Consider the following 20,717-nt stretch of genomic DNA (forward strand, 5'->3'; position numbering starts at 1 on the left):
TGAAAACATTTTCAGAATGTTGCTTGGAGAATGTTCTTCATTTGTTATCATGTAACATTGAGGGAACGTTTTATAAAGAACATATTTAATGTGTTACACAACAACGTCCAAAACACATCCTTAGAATGTTGCAGGCAAAACGTTCCTCCTTTGTTAACATATCACATTAAAGGAACATTTTATAAAAACACTTTGCCATCTCAGGCCTCAATAACATCCTCAAAACATCCTCTGCATGTTTCAGTTAAAACGTTATGTCTTAGTTAACCTTAAACCTTATAGGAACATTATTTGAAAAAATAAACATCCTAAAAAGGTTCTTTGAACATCAGATTAAAACGTTTCTTTAAAACCTTATTAGAACCAATAGGTAACGTTAGCCAAAGTTGTGAGAACGTTCCCCGCTAGCTGGGTTGTTTCTTTTGGCAGCCAAAAGGAAATGGGTGATTTTCAGTTCAGAGAGAATGGGAGTTAATGGTCAGCTTCTCAGCAAACACTGGGGGTCATTATGAATGGGAGGCAATCACACAGATCAAATATACAGCAGTATGAAATGGAGCTGGTATTTGGAGTCAAAAAAAGAGGGGAATACAAATTGAAGAGGTTCGTACATATAATAATGTGCTCCTTGTGTAATCATCCCTTAAATGCAGATACCGAAGAGGAGCGTTGACTGAATGTCCTCGTGGACGGAGGAGACACGAGGAGACGGAGCTGCATGGGAACTGCTCTAAAGTTACAACTCTTCCAGCAGACGGTTTGAGGAGTCTTCACTGTTGCTGTTTTTTATTCTGTTGTTGTTTGCAGACACAATCAAAATCCGATCAGCACCAATGTTCTGGCAATGTGACTGATTGATCCAGATGAACAGTAAAGATTAAGAGGATGACAAATAGGCATGCTGCTTACACAGCGCATGGGGCTAATCCTCCCCCTGCAACCCCCCCAAGGGCTCCCTTTTGAAGAGCTGCCCCCGAGGAAGCACTCGCAGAGAGTGACGGACCCCGGCGGCCACACACAACCTGTTGATGTGCAACAAGTGTGAGCTCCAGCTCATGACAGGACCCCAGCCCACCTGCAGCCCCACATCAGAGGCTCAAACCACTATCTATCAACTGGACACCACTGGAGGCCTGACAACTTTTTAAAAACACACAAAAAGGGCTTGAAGTTTTTGTGTGTCAATCCTGGAAATTGTATCTTGAAAACTTCATAGAAGAGGACTTTTTTGCAACCTGTTTTGCATCTCCATTTGCTCCTGGAGACAGTTTTAAGAAAGACATGATGGAGGATCACCAATTGAAGATCCCCATGATGTCGTCCTCCTCCCCAAGTGAGTCTTCTGGGAGCGGCGGTACAGACGACAGCAGAGCAGGTAAGAGTTTCACATACACCTGACTTTTGTAGTGATTAACATTCATATTTTTACTTTTTTATTCCAAGAATCTATGATTTGATGTCACACATGGCTAAACGGTTTTCTTGCCGACAAACATTAATTTTACACAAATCTACTTAATCAATTTAGAACAAGGCAAGAATATCATTAGTATAATTCAACTGTAACTGATGACATATTAATGTATGTTTAATTAATGGGTTTATTTGGATTAATATCAGTATCCCTGCATCGTTTGTCTTTGCTGTTAATTTGCCTCCGGCCATGTTATTGTTTGTAATCATTTACTAAATGAGATTTTCAGGCCTAACCGGCTGTTGCAGTAGAGTGAGCTGGCAGTACAGATGGCAGGCACACTTATGAAACAATACCAGACCTCATGAATGGCACTAACCGCTCGGCCCTGTGTGTTTTGACTCAAAGCCAAGAGTCCGTCCCCGGGCAAAGCTCTGAGCCTGGCTCTGGTCTGCAAAGTGTGCGGAGACACCAGCAGCGGGAAACACTACGGCATCTACGCCTGCAACGGCTGCAGCGGCTTCTTCAAACGTAGCGTGAGGAGGAGGCTCATTTACAGGCAAGAGAAAGAAACTCCTTATTAACTTCATAGATAAAGAATAACCCAAGTTCACCATCACTCTCAAGTCTTATGAGATGCATTATGGGAGGCCAGCATGCTTTTTTAAACATCTTATCTGTAACATTTTCAAAGCCAATAAATGTAGTTATATCAAACAAATCCAACATGTATGTTAAATAAGCTCATGCTCTTTTAGAACAAAATTAGGATGCATTAAACAGTTAAATAAATGAATTTGTCACCTGAAAATATACACTTGTATGATTGAAAATGATTGAAAAGTGCCAATTAACATGAATTACTATAATAACTATTGGCTGTTGTTTTATTTTTGGTAAATTGTAAACTAGTGTAATTCATGGTTTCTACAGGTGGCCTTTTTTTTTCATCTAAAAAGGAATGTGAATTTCAGATAAAAATCATAAATCTGTAAGTGTGTATTTATAACTACAGTGTTTCATGTTGGGTGTGTGTTAACAGGTGCCAGGCCAGTACAGGCATGTGTCCTGTGGACAAAGCTCACCGCAACCAGTGCCAGGCGTGTCGGCTGAAGAAGTGCCTGCAGGCGGGCATGAATAAGGATGGTTAGTGTTTTTAAACATTCAAAAACATGCCTCAAATAATGCTTACAAACTTTGACTGTTAGAATCTAAATTTATTTCAAAATGATTTCCCTCTTTTCGCGCCCTGTCCTCTTCCTCTCTGCAGCAGTACAGAACGAGCGGCAGCCCCGCAGCACAGCTCAGGTTCGCCTGGACTCCATCGACGTGGACCATGAGAAGGAGCACCTGGCCACCACGCGGGAGCCCACCTCCTCTTCCTCATCCTCTTCTTCCTCCTCTTCTTCATCGTCTGTCATCACGTGGCCCCACATCACCTCCTCCATATCCATCACCTCCTCTGTGGCCCCCCAGCGCTGCACCAGTCCCCAAAACAACCACCGCTTCATGGCCAGCCTCATGACGGCAGAGACCTGCGCCAAGCTGGAGCCCGAAGACGGTGAGGAGGGTTTTGATTTGACATCACATTAGAAAGAATGGATCATTTATTTGGAATTGGAATTATTCCATGTGTTTGTAACCCCAGCTTTGGCATTTTAGCCGGTCATGTAGGTAAATTCAAGCCATTCATTTAGAACAAGAACGTTATAGGTATGTTTATTGGATAGGGTAGGCAGGATTTTGTCTAAAAACATTTAATATATTGAATTTATTTAAATGTAACAAGGTCTACAGCTACATTAGTGTTAACATGAAGCAATACCATTTAATTTGAACATTTCCGCTTTTCAGTTGACGAAAACATTGACGTAACGAGCAACGAGCCGGAGCGAGCGTCCTCGGAGTACCACATGGCTCTGTACCCGTCCAGCTCGGAGAATGTGTACGAGACCTCGGCCAGGCTGCTCTTCATGTCGGTGAAGTGGGCGAAGAACCTGCCCGTGTTTTCAAACCTGCCCTTCAGAGACCAGGTAGACTCATAACACACTGCAGGTCTTTAAGTAAAATAAAAACATCTTTATAGATTCAAAATATAACCCAATCGCTGTTGCAGAGTCAGATTTTGGACCTGATTAATTTCAGATTTTTTTTTGTGTTGGTAAACAGCAACTAAAAGTGTTAAAAAAAAGTCCATCTTCCAATTAATTATTAAACTGAAGTAATTAATTTGAATTAAAATTTTAAAAAAAATCATAATTCGTGCTTGATAGTTAACTATTAGCAAAAACTATACATGATCATTTAACAACTTTTTGGCAATAATGGGCTTCCATATAACTCTGTAACAGCTTTGACTAACCAGTGAGGCTCCAAACAAAGCTACATTTGAATCACAGTTTTTACATTAGGACTCTTGTTGTTGTCCACCAGGTGATCCTGCTGGAGGAGGCGTGGAGCGAGCTCTTCCTGCTCTGTGCCATCCAGTGGTCTCTGCCTCTGGACAGCTGCCCGCTGCTCTCCCTGCCGGACCTCTGCCCCGGCATGCAGGGGAAGACCAGCTACACCGGCCTGGACCTACGCCTCCTGCAGGAGGTCTTCAGCCGCTTCAAGGCCCTCGCTGTCGATCCCACTGAGTTCGCCTGCCTGAAGGCCATCGTGCTGTTCAAGCCAGGTGAGGCCAAATCATTTATTACTTATCCAGAAGTCATTCAAGAATCTGTTTAGTGTTATCATTGCAAAGCAACAATAAGATTTTGTAAAAAGATTCTAAAGGCCTATAATTAAAAATGTTTACCGTGAAAGCTTTATCAGCTTTAAAATATAATAATATAAATATACAAAAAGATTGCCGTAACATTTACTAAGGATATTCATTCTCCAAAGAGGATGAATCTCTCACACTTTCTTTGAAATGTCCTCTGGTGTTACCCTGTAAAAAACATCGAAAATATTAGCTTAATATTACTATTATAATATTTTATAATTTGTTAACTTTCAAATGTTATTTGATCCCCGGAGTGAAATGCCTGGCAGTCAAGGGGAATCTTACATTATACACACATGTGAATAAAAAATACATAAAACATTTGCTTCCAAAATCCTAAAAAGAAAACGTTAATATATAAAACATAACCTCAAACCAACCACATGATCAGGTTTTGATATTTACTGAGGACATAAAATGTTATAACTTTAAAGACTTCATTGTGTTTCCTCTGTTCATTTCAGTTATCCATTTTCCAGCTGTTAATATAATTGAGTGTAGTTATGTGGAGAGTAGCACCAGCTCATATTGCAAAGCCATCCTTTCAGTATATTTCTGCAGTTTGTCTGGATATGTGTGGCTCATATTTGTGTCTGCTCTCCTCCGCAGAGACTCGTGGTTTAAAAGATCCAGAACAAGTGGAGAACCTGCAGGATCAGTCCCAAGTGATGCTGGGACAACACATCCGCTCACACTACCCCAGTCAACCTGCCAGGTATGTCCCCTGTCCTGTGACATCACTGCCTTGGTGCTGCATGGATACTAAAATATACACCTTTACTTTTACTCTTAAATGTATATTAAAGGGCAAAAAGGCCAAATTGACGTTATACACCAAACATTACCAAAACATGAAGATGAAGATGATGTTTTCTGTCTATCATCTACCAGTCAGAAAGACAAAACTCCCTGAATCATCCAGTGTTTCTATTATTTTGTAGTTGATTGCTCTTCTTCAAATCTGTGCTTAAAATGATTAAAAAACACATATTACAGTTTTTAGTATGGAAACCCTTTAAATTTGGCTTAGGAACTCAAACAGGTTAGAGCAAGCCTCGTCTCAGATCACTGAAACTTTTTCTGCTACCAAAAATCTGTGTAGCTTTTGGGAGGGATTTGATTTTTTAATACATATTTGTTTATTTTGGCCAGCTACTTAGAGCAGGAGTGTCAAACTCAAATACACAGTGGGCCAACATTTAAAAATCGGTACTAGTCGAGGGCCGTACAGGTTCAATGTTTATTGCAAAACTTATTGAAATGAACTTATTGTACATATTAAACAAAAACAACATTAAACATTAAATAATCAGTTGCATTCATTTCTTATGGCTCTATCTGCAGCTTTTCCAGAGTCATTTCTTATGATTACATTTTTCCACAGGCCAACAACAGCTTCAAAAAAACTATTTCCCTCAAAGAAAAACCAAACATGCCGTGTTGTCGCAAGAAAGAAATTGCAAAAAGGAAACATCTATGTAAACTCAGTGTGCTGCTCTGTGATGCTAGTTCAAGCCAGATACTTGGCATCTCATCTTGGTTGCAGGTTCATCAATGTTTGGGCTCAGGCTCTGACAAAGTGAGGATTGAGTGAAGGTGTGCTTGCAATATACCGGCGGGCCAGATCTAATAGTAATTAGAAATTATCCTGCAGGCCGAAATCAAATCCACCACGGGCCGGATTTGGCCCGCGGGCCTTGAGTTTGACATGTATGACTAGAAGATTCATATAAATGCTCCATCCAACTTATTTCACAGAAATGAGGACTTGACTTACTTTGACTTACATTATAATAAATAACATATAATCGTTTAAGGCCAGCTTAAATGAATGCTAGGCTTGTGGAGTTTTGCAGTACTCTTAAGCCCCAAGCCTGTTTTTCAGGTTTCAGGCTCGAAAATGATATTCCCAGAACAAATGACCATATCTTCCCCTCTAAAAGGGTTAAATTAATCATCTTTTTTCTCAAGGTAATGATAACCTGTGAGTTGGATGTAGAAAAGTCAGAATCAATATAGATGTTTTTTATTTTAAAGAAAATTCAGATTGAACATGGTAAAAAACTGTAAATTATAGTGTCCGTCCAAAAATATGTTGTACTTATAGTGAAAACTAACCTTGGATGATGGGTTAGTAGACTAAAAGCTTTAGGAATCCAAAGTACAACAGATAATAAGTACCCTGTATCAAGATTGATGCAAAACAAGTGATATTTGACCTATTTAGACAGATTTAGCAAAGAAAACCTCTTCTGGGGCAATTTGGGTGGATTTTCCATATCTCTGGCCCCCCTTCTTCGATTTTGACATGTGACATCTCTTTCTGATTGTTACAGCCAATAGAATCGAAGGGAAATCGTCGCGGGACGATTTCCCTTCGATTCTATTGGCTGTAACAATCAGAAAGAGATGTCACATGTCAAAATCGAAGAAGGGGGGCCAGAGATATGGAAAATCCACCCAAANCACACACACACACACACACACACACACACACACACACACACACACACACACACACACACACACACACACACACACACACACACACACCTGCTGGTCTAGGTGTTGCAGTTGTCCTCTCGTCTCCTCTGCTTTAGCCGCTAACTCTGCCGTGCTGATCTGCAGAATATCTGTGACACAAAATCAAAAGTTACAAACCACTTCAAGTGCTGAATTAGATCTTCAAATATACACCGAGCAGCTATTGCATCGGATGAAGACTATATGAATTAACAGTAAGTACACATTCACATTAATCACCCTCACTATACAACTGTGAAGTAGGGATTTGAATGGAACATTTGTTCACTTCCCAGCTGGGAGTTGACGGGATTGTAAATGTATTGGGAAATATTTAAGCAGTATATTGCTGAGTACTGTAGGATGGGAGGACCTGTGGCAGATGCTGGAGCACCGGTTGGTTCACTGACAGGGCAACCCCGCCCGGTAGAGAAAGGGAAAACCAGGGAACCCTCCGTCCCCTCACTGTCTTCAGTGCCATCCACTATCCTAGAGACACAAATATGTGTGAAGGAAAGCAAATATGTTATTAGATGATGTAATAAGTGATTCATTATATGGTTATTATTATTAAGTTGCCATATTGTAAAATTTCTAAAACAAAAAATAGACAGAAATCGACCTGCAACAGACACAGGCTGTCGGAGGCAAACAGACAAATCAATGGTGATCAATCCCACCTGGGGCTGAGGATGGACGGGTCTAAAGTGGTGAGAGTTATTCCCTGGATCTTCCTCTGGGACCTCCTGGGCTGCTCGGTGGTTTTCTGGCTGGATCGGCTCAGCAAAGTCTTCCCTCCCGTGTCCCCGAGGTTCACCGCCTGGTTTCGCTCCGATGACACAGAGAGGGCTTTGTCTTCCTCCTCCACCTCCTCATCTTCCTCATGTTCCTCCTGTGCCTCTATGATGGGCAGAAAGCCCTGACCCACTCGTCCGTTCCTTTTCAGCACAGTCTGAAAACAAAATAATTAAAAAACTCATGAAAAGAATAGCAACTACAGTAATATACATTGCCTGTAATTTGAAAACATTTTGAAATACATCCTTTGAGTGTGGATGCTAGGGGAACTTTTGCTGATTATTCTACAATCTTTCTGCTGACATTAAAATGTAAATATGTCCATGCTGATTTACTCCATCTGAAGCATCAGCCTTGATGAGGAGACAATACAATAAGTATTGTGTGTCACAGCAAATTTCGACACCTCATTTTTTCTGCTTCCTCTGAAGATGCTGAATATGCTAAGCTGTGTTTGAACTGCTATACCATGACCCTGAAATACACAGAGGTGTATTTTAAAACGTAAGCAATCCTCTTATGACTTATAAGTGCAAAAAAAAGACCACTCAGCTGCTTTTAAGAGTGACACATTTGACCAAAATCAACATTTTAGACTAAACGTGTGACCTTCAGTGTAATGACGGCAGCACAGGTGAACTCTGACAGAGGCCATGTGTCCTCTTTCGGTCAAGGGTCTTCAGTTGTGCAAAATTGCATAAGCTGATCAACCAATTAAATAAGGTCCACAGTGACCTATTGATCAACGACACACGACCCGACTCGATCAGAGGACGCAAACATCACAAGAGGTTAACGGCTCAGGAAGGTGAATCGATTTTATGGGGTGAAATATCCGACTACAGATTATTATGTTGTATTACAGTGCAGCTTCTCAAAATTCAAAGAGCATTTCATCACCGCCCTCTATTCTGAGGAAGGTCTTAATGACCCCTGTGCAGAATTGATCCTTCATCTACCAAAAAATCTATTGAGTGATTGAGTCCATTATCAGCGATGGAGGTCTAGTGACGGGTCGCCCCGGAGACTTTTCATAGCGATAGAAAAATCAATCCGTGGTTTAACATTAAATTGAGTTTCATTATTTTCCAATGCAGGCTGATTAAGTTGCAGGCTGGTATAAACAAACATGATGAGGTGATACACGTCTGACAAGTCTTTAAATTAATGGTACCCATCTCAACCGGGCATATTACCTTTAGATTGTTGATCATCAATCAATGTTTAAGTCTGCTAAAGTGCTTGCAGTAAGTTACCTGAGTATCCAGAGTTGTTGTGGTCAGTCTGGCCTTAACCTGGAAGAGAAATATACAGAAAATGAACTGAAAGGAAAAAGCAATCAAGATGTCGCCTTCCTTTTCTCGGTTTTAACTTACTGAGGAGCTTTTTTCACAATGTTCAGCTGTCGTTTAAAAAAGAGTATATGGCTCATGGTGATTCAATGATGGAAAATAATTCACCTTGATACAGCCACGTTTTTGTTGTTGTTGTGCTCTAATGTAGTGCAGTAATACCAGAGCAATCTCAACCTCTCGGGCACAAACACATCATCCATCCTGAGCTGCCTCTTTCCTCCCGTCTTCATTTCATCTCCACTCAGTCCTGAGGTTTGGGACTGCACCTCTGCACATTAGGTGGACTAAAAGCCCTGCGGCATGTAGTGTGTGTGTGTGTGTGTGTGTGTGTGTGTGTGTGTGTGTGTGTGTGTGTGTGTGTGTGTGTGTGTGTGTGTGTGTGTGTGTGTGTGTGTAAGTGGGCCAGTGGTGTTTGGGCTGGCGAGACAGAAACACCTGAGTGTAATTACAGCAGCAGAGCTTCTCCAAGCGCCCTGACTATTTTTGCCCTCCTTCTCTCTCTCACACAAATATACACTTTTCTTATTTTAGAGCTTTTTTGCCCTTGGTTTCTCCAGACTGCCTCAAAATCAATTTCTTCATACCTCACCAAACTACAGTCCTTCTTGCCTTCCTCGTTCCTCTTACCCTACCCATGAGTCATTCTTGCAGACTATTACTGTACTTTCATTACACAGAGAAATAAGCAAGTATGTAAAAAATACTTATCATGCATTGCAGTACTAAGGGCTTATTTACTTTTGGGTGTTTTCTCAATAAAAGAATAAATAAATCAGGAACTATCAGGGTTTATGAATATTAAAACAAGGGTAAAAATCCTATAAAAAGTCAAAAATACAATTTCGCCGAGACATGTTGGGAAAAAATACCAAAAATGTGTTTTATTTACTATTTCTTTAAAAGGTCCCATATAATGAAAATCCACTTTTTCATGTCTGTTATACATAAATTTGTGTCCCCTCTGGATTAAGAGATTCTGAAAGTCTCTCTCTTTCTGTCCTGATCCATCCATATCAAAACCTGCGTAATCTACAGTGACAATTGTCCACTTGCAGCATGAAAACTAAAAACTTTTAACTAAGGTCTCATAAGGAAATGTAATCAAGATGAAAGCCAGTTTGAAGGATCTGATACTTTTAAAGAATGCTGTGGATTATGTGGTGAATATCTGCAAAGACAACACACCTCAGACAAACTATAATTAAAGACAGCTGCATCTTTGAAATTTAGGATAAACACTTAAAGTGGACCTATCACGCTATATTTGAAACATATATGGTAGGGCCATACCTATATAAAACATGTCTGTGAAGGTTTTTTTTCAAAATACCAAACAGATCATTCATTTTAGCCATGCCTCATTTCACTCTATTTGCTCTTTTCCAGCCCTGTTTTTGCAGGGGCTGATTCTGCTTTTGTGGCAGACTACAGCGCCACTTACAGGCCTGGCATATGTACTACAGCGTCTCCAGTGCTTTCGAGCGGTCTCTTATTCCCCTGATGGGTGGAGAGTTGCCCATATAGGCGGAGCAACCCTTTTCTGACGTCAGAAAAATTCAAATAATAATCAGATCCGTTGCAGCCCCGTTTTTAGAGATTTGGGTATGGAGGAAAAGAGAGAGGGTTGTGTTTTCTGACACTTGGTGAGTTCCCTGACACACCGGGGACACATATTCATGTATAAGAGACGTACAAAAGTGCATTTTGCATGATAGGTCCCCTTTAAATGGACTTACGTGCGTCTCCTGCCCCTCCCTCAGATTGTATGTGAGGTCCTGCTGGATGTCCTGGACGAAGTTGTGTGAGTATTCAGGGTAGAGGTCCAACACCTCATACAGCCCCTTCAGGTTCAAACACTGCAGGTCACAGTAGGTCAGAGCTTTCACGTCTGCGTTGGTTTTTATCACTCGGTCATCTAAGGACAGGTTCGCCCCGATCAGGTCGCCTTTACCTGTTCAGAGAGAGAGTGGCAGGTCAGAGAAAGGGGCACATACACATGTTGTTTATTCTCTGGAAAAAGGTGTTTGGATGCAGAGTTTCTAATGCAGTCTGTATCATGTTTCAGACCTTCCCTTTAATAAAGAGCTTTTCAAGGAGAGTTTGGAGTGTGTGAAACGTATTAGATCAGATTGATGCGAGGTGCTCGTCTGTACCTTTCCCTGACCTTTGATCTCACTGCAGGGTCACAAATCAAACATGAACAAAAGGAAATAAAAAGAAGGTGTAGGTGGTATTAAAAGTAAGAATTTATTTAAAAAGTCATTAATGTAGGCTAATGATGTCTTTTAGAGGTTATTCTTGGGCTTAGTCTATCTCTTTTTCAGGAACAAACATACACAAACAAGAGGAAATAAAACTGGCCTTAAAACTGTCATTCTAACATTATTCAAGGAACTTTGGATGTCTTTAACTTCTTCATCATCTACTTCTTGCAGCTATTTTTACCAGAAAGAAAAGCGAGGCGCTGGAAATAACCTTAATTGTCACAGCTTTTTTTATCCTCTACATCACACATGTCAAACTCAAGGCCCGCGGGCCAAATCCGGCCCGTGGTGGATTTAATTTCGGCCCGCAGGATAATTTCAAATTACTATTAGATCTGGCCCGCCAGTATATTGCACGCACACCTTCACTCAATCCTGAGGGTGTCCTCAGCTCAGAGCCTGACCCCAAACATTGATGAACTTGCACCCAAGATGAGATGCCAAGTATCTGCTTGAACTAGCATCACAGAGCAGCACACTGAGTTTACATGGATGTTTCTTTTTGAACTTTTTTTCTTGAGACAACAGGGCATGCTTGTTTTTTTCTTGAGGGACATAGTTTTTTTGAAGTTGTTGTTGGCCTGTGGAAAAATGTAATCATAAGAAATGACTCTGGAAAAGCTGCAGATAAAGCCATAAGAAATGAATGCAGCTGATTATTTAATGTTTAATGTTGTTTTTATAGGCAATCATTTAAGCTTTGTTAGTTCCAGGTTTAATAAGTGCAATAAATTCATTTCAATACGTTTTGTAATACACATTGAACCAGTCCGACCCTCGACTAGTACCTTCCATCCATCCATCTTCTCCCGCTTATCCGTGGTCGGGTCTCGGAGGTAGCAGTTCCAGCAGAGAGCCCCAAACTTTCTTTTCCCTGGCCACACTCAACCAGCTCTGACGTGGGGGAGTCCCAAGGCGCTCCCAGGCCAGCGAAGAGATATAATCCCTCCATCTGGTTCTAGGTCTACCCCTTTGTCCCCCTGAGCCCTCAACTTACGGCGAGGAGGAAGCGCCAGCTTTTCCTTCTTCAGTCAAAACTCCAACAAGCCGTGGATCAAAATCCCTACGGCCGGCGCTCCGCTGGAGGGATCCTTCACAAAGGGGGTCCGTGCAGGTCGACCCCTTCTCTGTTTTCCCATCCCGNTGTGTGTGTGTGTGTGTGTGTGTGTGTGTGTGAGCGTGTCCGAGCGTGTCCGTCCATCCGTCCGTGTGGGGGTGAGTATAGAGAGAGACAGAAGGAATGACAATGAGTCAGAGAGACGGGTGGGCTCAGGTAAGAATTTACCATATGGCTATATCAGCAAGTCATGCAAGACAGATGAACGGATTGAGAGATGTAATAAAGCAAGCGCTGTTTAAAGTACATACTTTAAAGGGGACTTATCATTCAAAATGCACTTTTCTACGTCTTGAAAACACAACCCTCTCTCTTTTCCTCCATACCCAAATCTCTAAAGACGGGGCTGTAACGGATCTGATACAGACTGATACAGATTTGAAATTGTTCTGACAAACGGGTTTCTCTGCCTATATGGGCAACTCTCCACCTATCAGGGGAATGAGAGGTTGCCGTGACATGGTAACAGCATGGTAACAGCATGGTAACAGCATGGTAACATGACGCTCGTGCCTCGCCTCCCTCCTTTGCAGGGGGGTGTGGTCAGCTGCAGGTCATTTGCCACAGAATCAGCCCTTGTGAAGACAGGCCTGGAATAGAGCAAATAGGGCGAAATGAGGCATGGCTAAAATGCATGATCTGTTTTGGATTTTGAAAAAAAATTCACAGATGTGTTATATAGGTATGGCCCTACAATATATTATTCAAATATAGCATGATAGGTCCACTTTAAACAACGCTACTTGTTTGTTTCATATATGGATGAGACATTGTGGAAAGATCGTAGAGTTTTCATGACTGTTGAGAGGACTTACAGAAAACATATATAGTATAACTGTATATATATATTTGGTATGTATCTAAAAACCTACTTGTAGGTTCAATGAATCTTACATTTAAAAGGGACACGCTTGTTATACTCATTCTCAGGTTCATGTTTGTGTATTTTGGAAATCTTCTAGAACAGTTTACATGCTTAAATGTTTGTGCTTTTCGGATACTGTCTTCCTGAACATACCTTTAATCAACCTCTCTGTGAAACCCCAAAAAGCCCAGTCGGATCTGATTGGCTAACTAGAAAAATATGGTTTGAGTAGTCTCAAGCCTAATGGAGATACTCAGATGGTGGTATATTCTAATAAGCCTGCATCTAAATTATTAAGGGAAGCCAAATCTGAAGTGCTTGTTGAATTAAATTGTCTTTTTCATGATACTTCCACTTTAATTTGCCACTGTAGTCTACTGGAGGGAATCCTGCAGAGTTTCTTTTGTATTTTGTTCTACACCAGACATAGTAGGGCCTTGTCAGTCTCATTGTATCACATTTGGTTTTATGGACTTTAGAGGTTTATTGTCCAGCTTGAAATAATCTGTCCACCCAGACTCACGCACACTCTCATGCTGTATCCTATGGTTTTGATTGGCGGGTGGCTAAATTAACATTAGACTTTTGGCAGGTGAGGAGGAGTGTTTGCTTCCTCCCGCTAAGCCTCTGTCTGTCTCCTGGGACGAGCAGATAGAGGCAGAGAGAGAGAAGTAGAGGGAAATGGAGGGGAAAAGAAGGAGAGGCAGATACAATTATGAGAAGAAACAAAAAGCAAGAGCGAGAGAAAAAGAAAGAGTGTTAGACAATGGCACAGCATCTTCACAGTTGTACATGCTGGCTCTGTTGTCCATTCTGTGCCTCTGTGGGAAACTCAGGAAGTCTCTCAGCATGGTCTTGTAGGTTGTTAATCCTCACTTGGATCCATCTACTCAGGAGATACAAAATAGGTGTTGGTTTAAACCCTATCTGCCTCCTGCAAAAACACACCTTATCACAAATATATGGGGCTATTATGGCACATACAACTTCAAAAATGTCACATGATTTTCAAAAAAGAGATGTATTGTTCCAAACAGTGTGATTCAGTAATACCTCATTCACATGTTCTCATGGATCAGTTAATGTTCCACTACAGATACAATTGTGAAAACTCATCTGTGGGTAGAAATCCACTAGACGGCACTTCACAAAATGTGAAACAGAATCTGCCACATTTTCTGCACGGAAGTGTTATTTTTTATTCAACAACAGTGCCAACTCTTTCAGTGAACATAATGTGACAACGACCTCGTTGACCTGTTTCCGTACCTGGGAGTAGAAAATCACAAACGGCAATTTTAAACATGAGAGCCGAACAACACAACTGGAGAGGTTAATGTCTTTGCTCACTCTGACCCGGAACACAGAAAAGTGGCAGCATTGTAATGAACAACAAAACGTGTGAAAACGGCATAAACTATGTCCCGCTCTGCGACCTCTCGTCTTTACCCTTTAACCCGGAGCGTTCTTGTGGGAGATGAATGCAGCTTTATAGGTAAAGAGAGGCCCTATGCCGAGTCATGGAAATCATAAGGAGAGCTGGAAGAATAGAGCGTTGTGTTAAGAGTCTGAGTAAGCACACTTATGGTGCCAAAGAATACACTTAAGGAGACGTGGGTACACACTCGTATGCACAGCAGCAGTGACCTACATTACTAAATGAACAGTAAGAAATCAAATGAAACAGCACAAGCTATTTCATTTGTAGGCCACTTGGGAGAAGCAGAACAGCGTGTTTGTATCATCTCCTTACATATCTAACAGACACTTCAGCAGTTATTTAGCCATCTGAGGAGTACAATGGCAATATTTACTATTTCTTTCAGCGCTGTTTTGGTCTCCAGTTATTTTGTATAACTCTGGTATTAAATGGTAATGATGCTGCTGCTTTTATCTTTGTGGGTAGACATGCACCTGTAGCAGCAGTGAGTTCTGATCCTCGCTTTTTGCTGTTTTGTCTGACAAACTCCAAAGAGGGTTGTCTCTGAGTCGGGAGTACTGGAATCATGTTGACAGCGTGTCAGATTGGACTTTCCTGTCGCTCTCAGATTTTCTATTTTTATCAGAGGCAGATCTTACGCCCAGTCCAGGGAGCCAGAGAGACGGGTGATATGGAGGAATTGTGAAAGAAGGAGTAGAATGTTTTATCTGTTTAAAGTATTGTGTGGGAGTCATTGGTCAAAGAAGCTTGATATTGAAGGATATCAATGTACTGTACATGTGGCTATTTAATAAGAATACAATGGTTTTGTAACTCATTTTCTATTGCACATTGTGTCCATGTTAGCTATCTCTGCCACAAATGTGTAGGATGTCTACAGATCGTCTGTTTTAAACTGAAAACCCAGCTGTTTTGCTTGTACCTTGTCCCAAAAAAAAAATCACTTAGGAGTTCAGCCCATTAGAAACTATTGCACAAGCACTGACAATGGCTTGGCTTATTTGTACACTTTTTTTGTTGTACACAGTTTGGATCATCATGGTTTATTGCACTTATTGTAAGTCACTTTGGGTAAAAACGTCAGCTGAATGAAATGAAATTGCACAGGGCCGGCCCTGAACAATTTGCCCCCCCCCACATGCAGACACTCACTGTGACTCGCGCATGCATGCACGTGCACGGTTGTGGCATGACCACCAAAACAGAAATATATGGACACAAGATGTGTGCAACTGTATTTAGTTTCATATCCATTTGAACATGATTTAAGTGGGGGGTGGACCTAGCCTCCTCTAGGGCATGCTCCCCCGGGAAGATTATTATTTTTTAATATTGAAGTTAAAAGCATCAATCTGGTGCACTTTGAGAGCAACATTAGGAGATCTATGGATACATCTCTCAACACCCATATGAAACAGAACTGTAAGCAGATTTTCTTTTTATTTATGGATATTTTACAAATCACTCCCCTTTCAAACTGTCGTGTTGTCTCCGGCGCAGGACCCGACCCCCTTTAGAGCTCTGACGTGTAGCCATCTGGAAACGCCGGAATTTTAGGGGTGCTTACGAAACGCGTGCCTGGTTATTTTTTTTTGCAACTGCCCTTACCGACTTGGCTCGCGTCGTGTGTCAAATTTTACATTCATACCCATGCACCGCATCTTGTACACAACCATTTATACAATGACACGAATGTAAACAACAATAAGTGGTTTTACCACAAGGCACTTTCATTTCGTTCATAGTTATTAATCTATCCTGTAGCACTCCATAAAATAAAAGCCATGTGCAAATACACTTTGGCCAACTCTCTCACCGTAGTGAACAATCGGACAAGTTAAGAAGAAGCAAAGGCTTCGGCACGCAACTTCGTATGGAACGAAGGACAAAGACTCTTCACTGAAACCTTCATGCGCTGATGGCCGCTTCTGTCATAGGGCTCTAACTCTTTGTCCGGCTGTCGACGTCCACCTTTAACGCACGGCAGCGACACACCACTGCAGTGTACCACGCGTGTTGTGACACTGGTCCCCGGAGTAATATTTCCCTATTATCGAGTTGTTTACCGCAATCGGTCAAAGATGCGTTACAACCTAAATATGTTTATGATTGAACGCACGCCAGGAGGTGCGTTTTGAGGATTGTAAACGTAAAGATATCCAACATTTATACAAAAATATATGATCGTGCAAATTTAGCTACAAACGGTTCTGACTATTCAACGAGCATTTTGGTGTCCTCCATACCTTTGATTCTTGTGGTATAACCATTTAACCATGTCGATTATATTGTGTTGTGTAATCAAACAATCAAAGGAAATTGACAAACCTATAATCTGAACGACCCACCTCTGCGACGCGTGTCGACTAGCTGTCGACCCTGTGTTTGGTGGTTTATGTTTGTTTATTAAGTCTTAGGTCAGCAGTATCTGAGGTGAGGCGTCCCTAAGAGGCTAGTAAAGATGTCACGGGGTAGTTCCCCCCACTAGGACAAGGAGGCATGTTTGTGTGACGGACTCCTTCCAATCCGGATACACATAAAAAAAACAGTAATTGGAAAAAGCCTGTGATAAATAAATAAAACCACTGTCTAGGCTGGAGGTACCGACGATGAGGAGCAAGTTTGACGTTAGGTGGTTTGTTATACTAATAGAGCTGGATGAGGGTTTTATTTGGTTTCTTAGACTGTGCCACACTCGTACAGAAAAAAATCGACAAGTAATCAGCAGTAAATAGACGCTAGAAGAAGTAATTTCAGTCAAGTTTTACTTACTTACTTACCCGGCAAAGAAACTGATAAATATCCGTTTATACCCGCAATGCACTTCGGGCGTTTTCGACGTGGCGTAAAGCTCAGCTAACACTAAATATTTCACTTTGGCCGCATCCTTCACGGCATGCGTGAAAGGAGCGGCCATGCACGTTACATAATCACTTATCCTTTTACAGCCTTGTAAAGACATGTATAAAAAACCTAAAGGATTGATGCATTCGTTGGAAGGGTGACTTAGGATGCGTGCCGTAGTATTTACTCCGGGACCTGTGTGGTTTATTTCCGATCCTCGAGGGACGGATGTAATGTACGTTAACCGGCCGGGAACCGTCATCCGTCATATCCGCTTACGTATTCCCGCGTTAGTTGGGTAGCCCCCGCGGCTTTACACCTTCTTTTTTTTTTTTTTCAATCTTAATTTTTCTAAAAGATTAAGTATTGTTGTTGTTAAACGGGCTAAAAGTTAGTTGCTTTCATGTAGAATAATAGAATATGGATTGTCTTGATGCGGATATAACGTATGTCGTTGGGTATACCGTGTGGGGGGGGGTTTAGTTCAACTTGCGGGGTCGGTTTTGGTCTCCGCACCACCGACGTCACTATCTCGCAACCACAAGCCTAGTCCCCAGTGTCCAAGTTTGGGTGACGTCAGTCGTACAGCAACACAGAGACCCCTTTCCTGTGAAGTGGGGTTTAACGGAAGACACCCCTAACGTGTGTCATAACTCATACATTCAAGCGAAACCTATTCTTCGCAAATTACACCTTAACAAACAAAAAAATTATTACCAAAATCACACGTTAATATCCAAATTTAAACATAAGCACAAAGTAAAATTTTATTTAGTTTGAGGGGTTTTTGCTATGTCCTAAGCACACGAAAATAATTGTAACCTTAACATGATACATTTCGCCGGCACCCCCCCCCCCCTCGAAATATCTCGAGAGAGGACTTTCTGACCTCGCCCGAGACTAGTTGGAGTCGAGTCACTCCATTTCGTTGTGGAAATATACTTAGTAATATCAATTAGTTTTTTTATTCTCTTATCTACTTTTTGTCCATATTTTATGGTTATACTGTCATGTTTTTAACAATAATTANAGCTACAGAGCGTAAGAATGGCCTGCTCTACTATTTTAAAACGGAATTGCAGTTTTATTGCTTATAGATTATCAGAACATTTCAAAGGGAACACAGTCACATTGGATATTAACCTATGGATTAACTACATCATCGTTGTTATCGTTTTAATGCCATTGAAGACCAGTTTAGACCAGACAAAGACGAAGGTAAGCCATGTTAGCGTTGTGGGCTACCTAGCGCCACTTGTTTTGATGTGCGTTTTTGTTGATAACGTCGCGAGTTTGTATCTTTCAGTGTTGAGGTGAGCACCGTTAGATTCTGTGTCTTTACGATCATAAGCGATGTGTTGGATCTGCAGCTAGGGTAAGTAATAAGGGAGCTAGGAGTGATTTTCGGTGCAGTAATAGGTTAGCATTTTTCGCTCGGTGCTAATTCAGAGGCTCACTGTTAGCATTGTGTGTGTTTTTTTTTAAAAGAAAAAGATCAGTTAAATGAGATTTTTTCCGTTATATGGATATAAAATATTTATAGTTTATAAAATATTAAGGTTCCTTAGACGTTGTTTCCTGCAAATGACGCGATTTCGGCCCCGGAACCGGGTCCGTGGGGCCTAAGAGGTTGTAACAGTCCAAGCTATTTTTGGACAGGTTGTCAAATGTTGTTACATTTTAATAATCAGCACTAAGCACTCACAAAGTTGTATGTTGACTTGCAATTTTCTTATCAATACTTGTTTTCTGAGTTGGTTTAATGATGAGCAACTAATTGTTTGTATGCTGTTGATAATATGTTTCTTCCTTGTGTTTATTAAAGGTTTGGAAAGCTGCTTCTTCTTCTTCCCTCTCTGCGTTTTGTGAACTCGGAGCGGATAGAGCTGCTGTTCTTCCACAGGACCATCGGAAACACTCCCATGGAGAAACTGTTGTGTGACATGTTCAAAAACTAAAACCATCACCCCAAAACCCATGCACTCACTAATGATCTCCATTTGTGGAGGGATGTTATTTCACAGTTATTTGCTTTGTATTCCTGTATATATATCAGAGGTTCTGCGTGCTGTTATTTTATAAGGCCACTTTATTATTTGTTTGTTGTTTTCACATCAGGTCATTCTGAAAAGGAAATTGAATTCAGTTCTTATCATCATGCTTGCTATCTATTTGTATAATATTTAGACTTTGTGTCAGAGGTGCAGATCTTTATTTGTTTGGTGATAGATGGACTGTATCCTGTTGTTATTAATGTGTAATATTCATGTTGTCATGCCTTGATAAAGACAAAATGCTGGAAAATGTGTTTTTACTGTTTTTTAAGAGTTTCACAAGAGATCATATAGCCATCAGACGTTCAGTTATAAGGGTTCATAATTAATAAAAGGGGTAAAGGTTCATTGTATGAAATAGAGATAGACATGTTTAAAGAAAGAAAATCATGAATTATGTGTCAGCTGTAATGCATGGATCAAAATTGAATTTACTGAGAACTGGACACACTGTAATGTAGTAAAATAGTGCCCTCTTCTGTCTAGTTTTAACAAACACACAAACATGCACACACACACACACACACACACACACACACACACACACAGAGTTGGGNAGCTTTCATTTGAAAATTCATGAACAATTTAGGAAATTTAAAATTGCTGGTCTGACAAGCAAGACAGCGTTTATAATATTCGACCATGTCCTCACAGGTCAAATTATCAGGCAGCAATCTGAAAAGTGAAGCCAATATGGACGTACGTACATAGCTACAGTGTAGTTATGACGATGAAAATCTTAGGTCACAGGCTCCTCCAACAGTGCAACACAATAAAACAGAAAAACAGAACAAATAGTGCAAGTAAATACAAAAAGAAAAATTGTAAAATTGTGAAATTGTGGAATAGTGCAATAAGAGTCTATATACAAGTGATTGAATATGATAAATTAGATAAATAATTTCGAAATTGCAGCCAGATGAATGTTGTGGATGTTGTTTCAAAAGTTCAGGTGTTTAACAGTCTTATGGCCTGTGGGATGAAACTGACCCTGGGATTTTTTATTACCTTAGTAAACATTTTTCTCATTGGGTTTATGGTCTCTATTGTTGGCTTCAATCTTTCTTTATTATTTCAGCATTTTCTCCACTTTGTCAAATCCTGGTCCCATTTAAAGGGCGGGGCAATGTTGTGATTGACATGTTACTACCTCAGTGTTGACTGGTTTAGGTGTCCGTGTGTATGACCTTTAACCCTTTCAAAGTGTGTTTTCAGTTCATGAAAGTTTAAAATGATTTGTTCCCCTTAGAAATAGGCATTAAGTTGTACTTTGCT

At 40.8% G+C, this 20,717-nt stretch overlaps 1 protein-coding gene across 1 annotated transcript; it reads left to right on the forward strand.

Moving 5' to 3' along the window:
• Positions 1 to 1,310: 1,310 nt before the first annotated feature.
• Positions 1,311 to 19,683, forward strand: LOC104942057 (photoreceptor-specific nuclear receptor-like). Its single transcript, XM_010767253.1, has 9 exons — positions 1,311 to 1,375; positions 1,823 to 1,973; positions 2,457 to 2,560; positions 2,685 to 2,826; positions 2,902 to 2,975; positions 3,269 to 3,447; positions 3,848 to 4,088; positions 4,791 to 4,896; positions 19,214 to 19,683. The coding sequence occupies exons 1-9, from the start codon at positions 1,312 to 1,314 to the stop codon at positions 19,344 to 19,346; spliced, it is 1,194 nt and encodes a 397-aa protein (XP_010765555.1). The 5' UTR covers position 1,311; the 3' UTR covers positions 19,347 to 19,683.
• The last annotated feature ends 1,034 nt before the right edge of the window (positions 19,684 to 20,717 follow it).

Source organism: Notothenia coriiceps, unplaced genomic scaffold, assembly GCF_000735185.1.
Source record: "Notothenia coriiceps isolate Sejong01 unplaced genomic scaffold, NC01 NC01_scaffold00004104, whole genome shotgun sequence".
NCBI classification, from domain to species: Eukaryota; Metazoa; Chordata; class Actinopteri; order Perciformes; family Nototheniidae; genus Notothenia; species Notothenia coriiceps.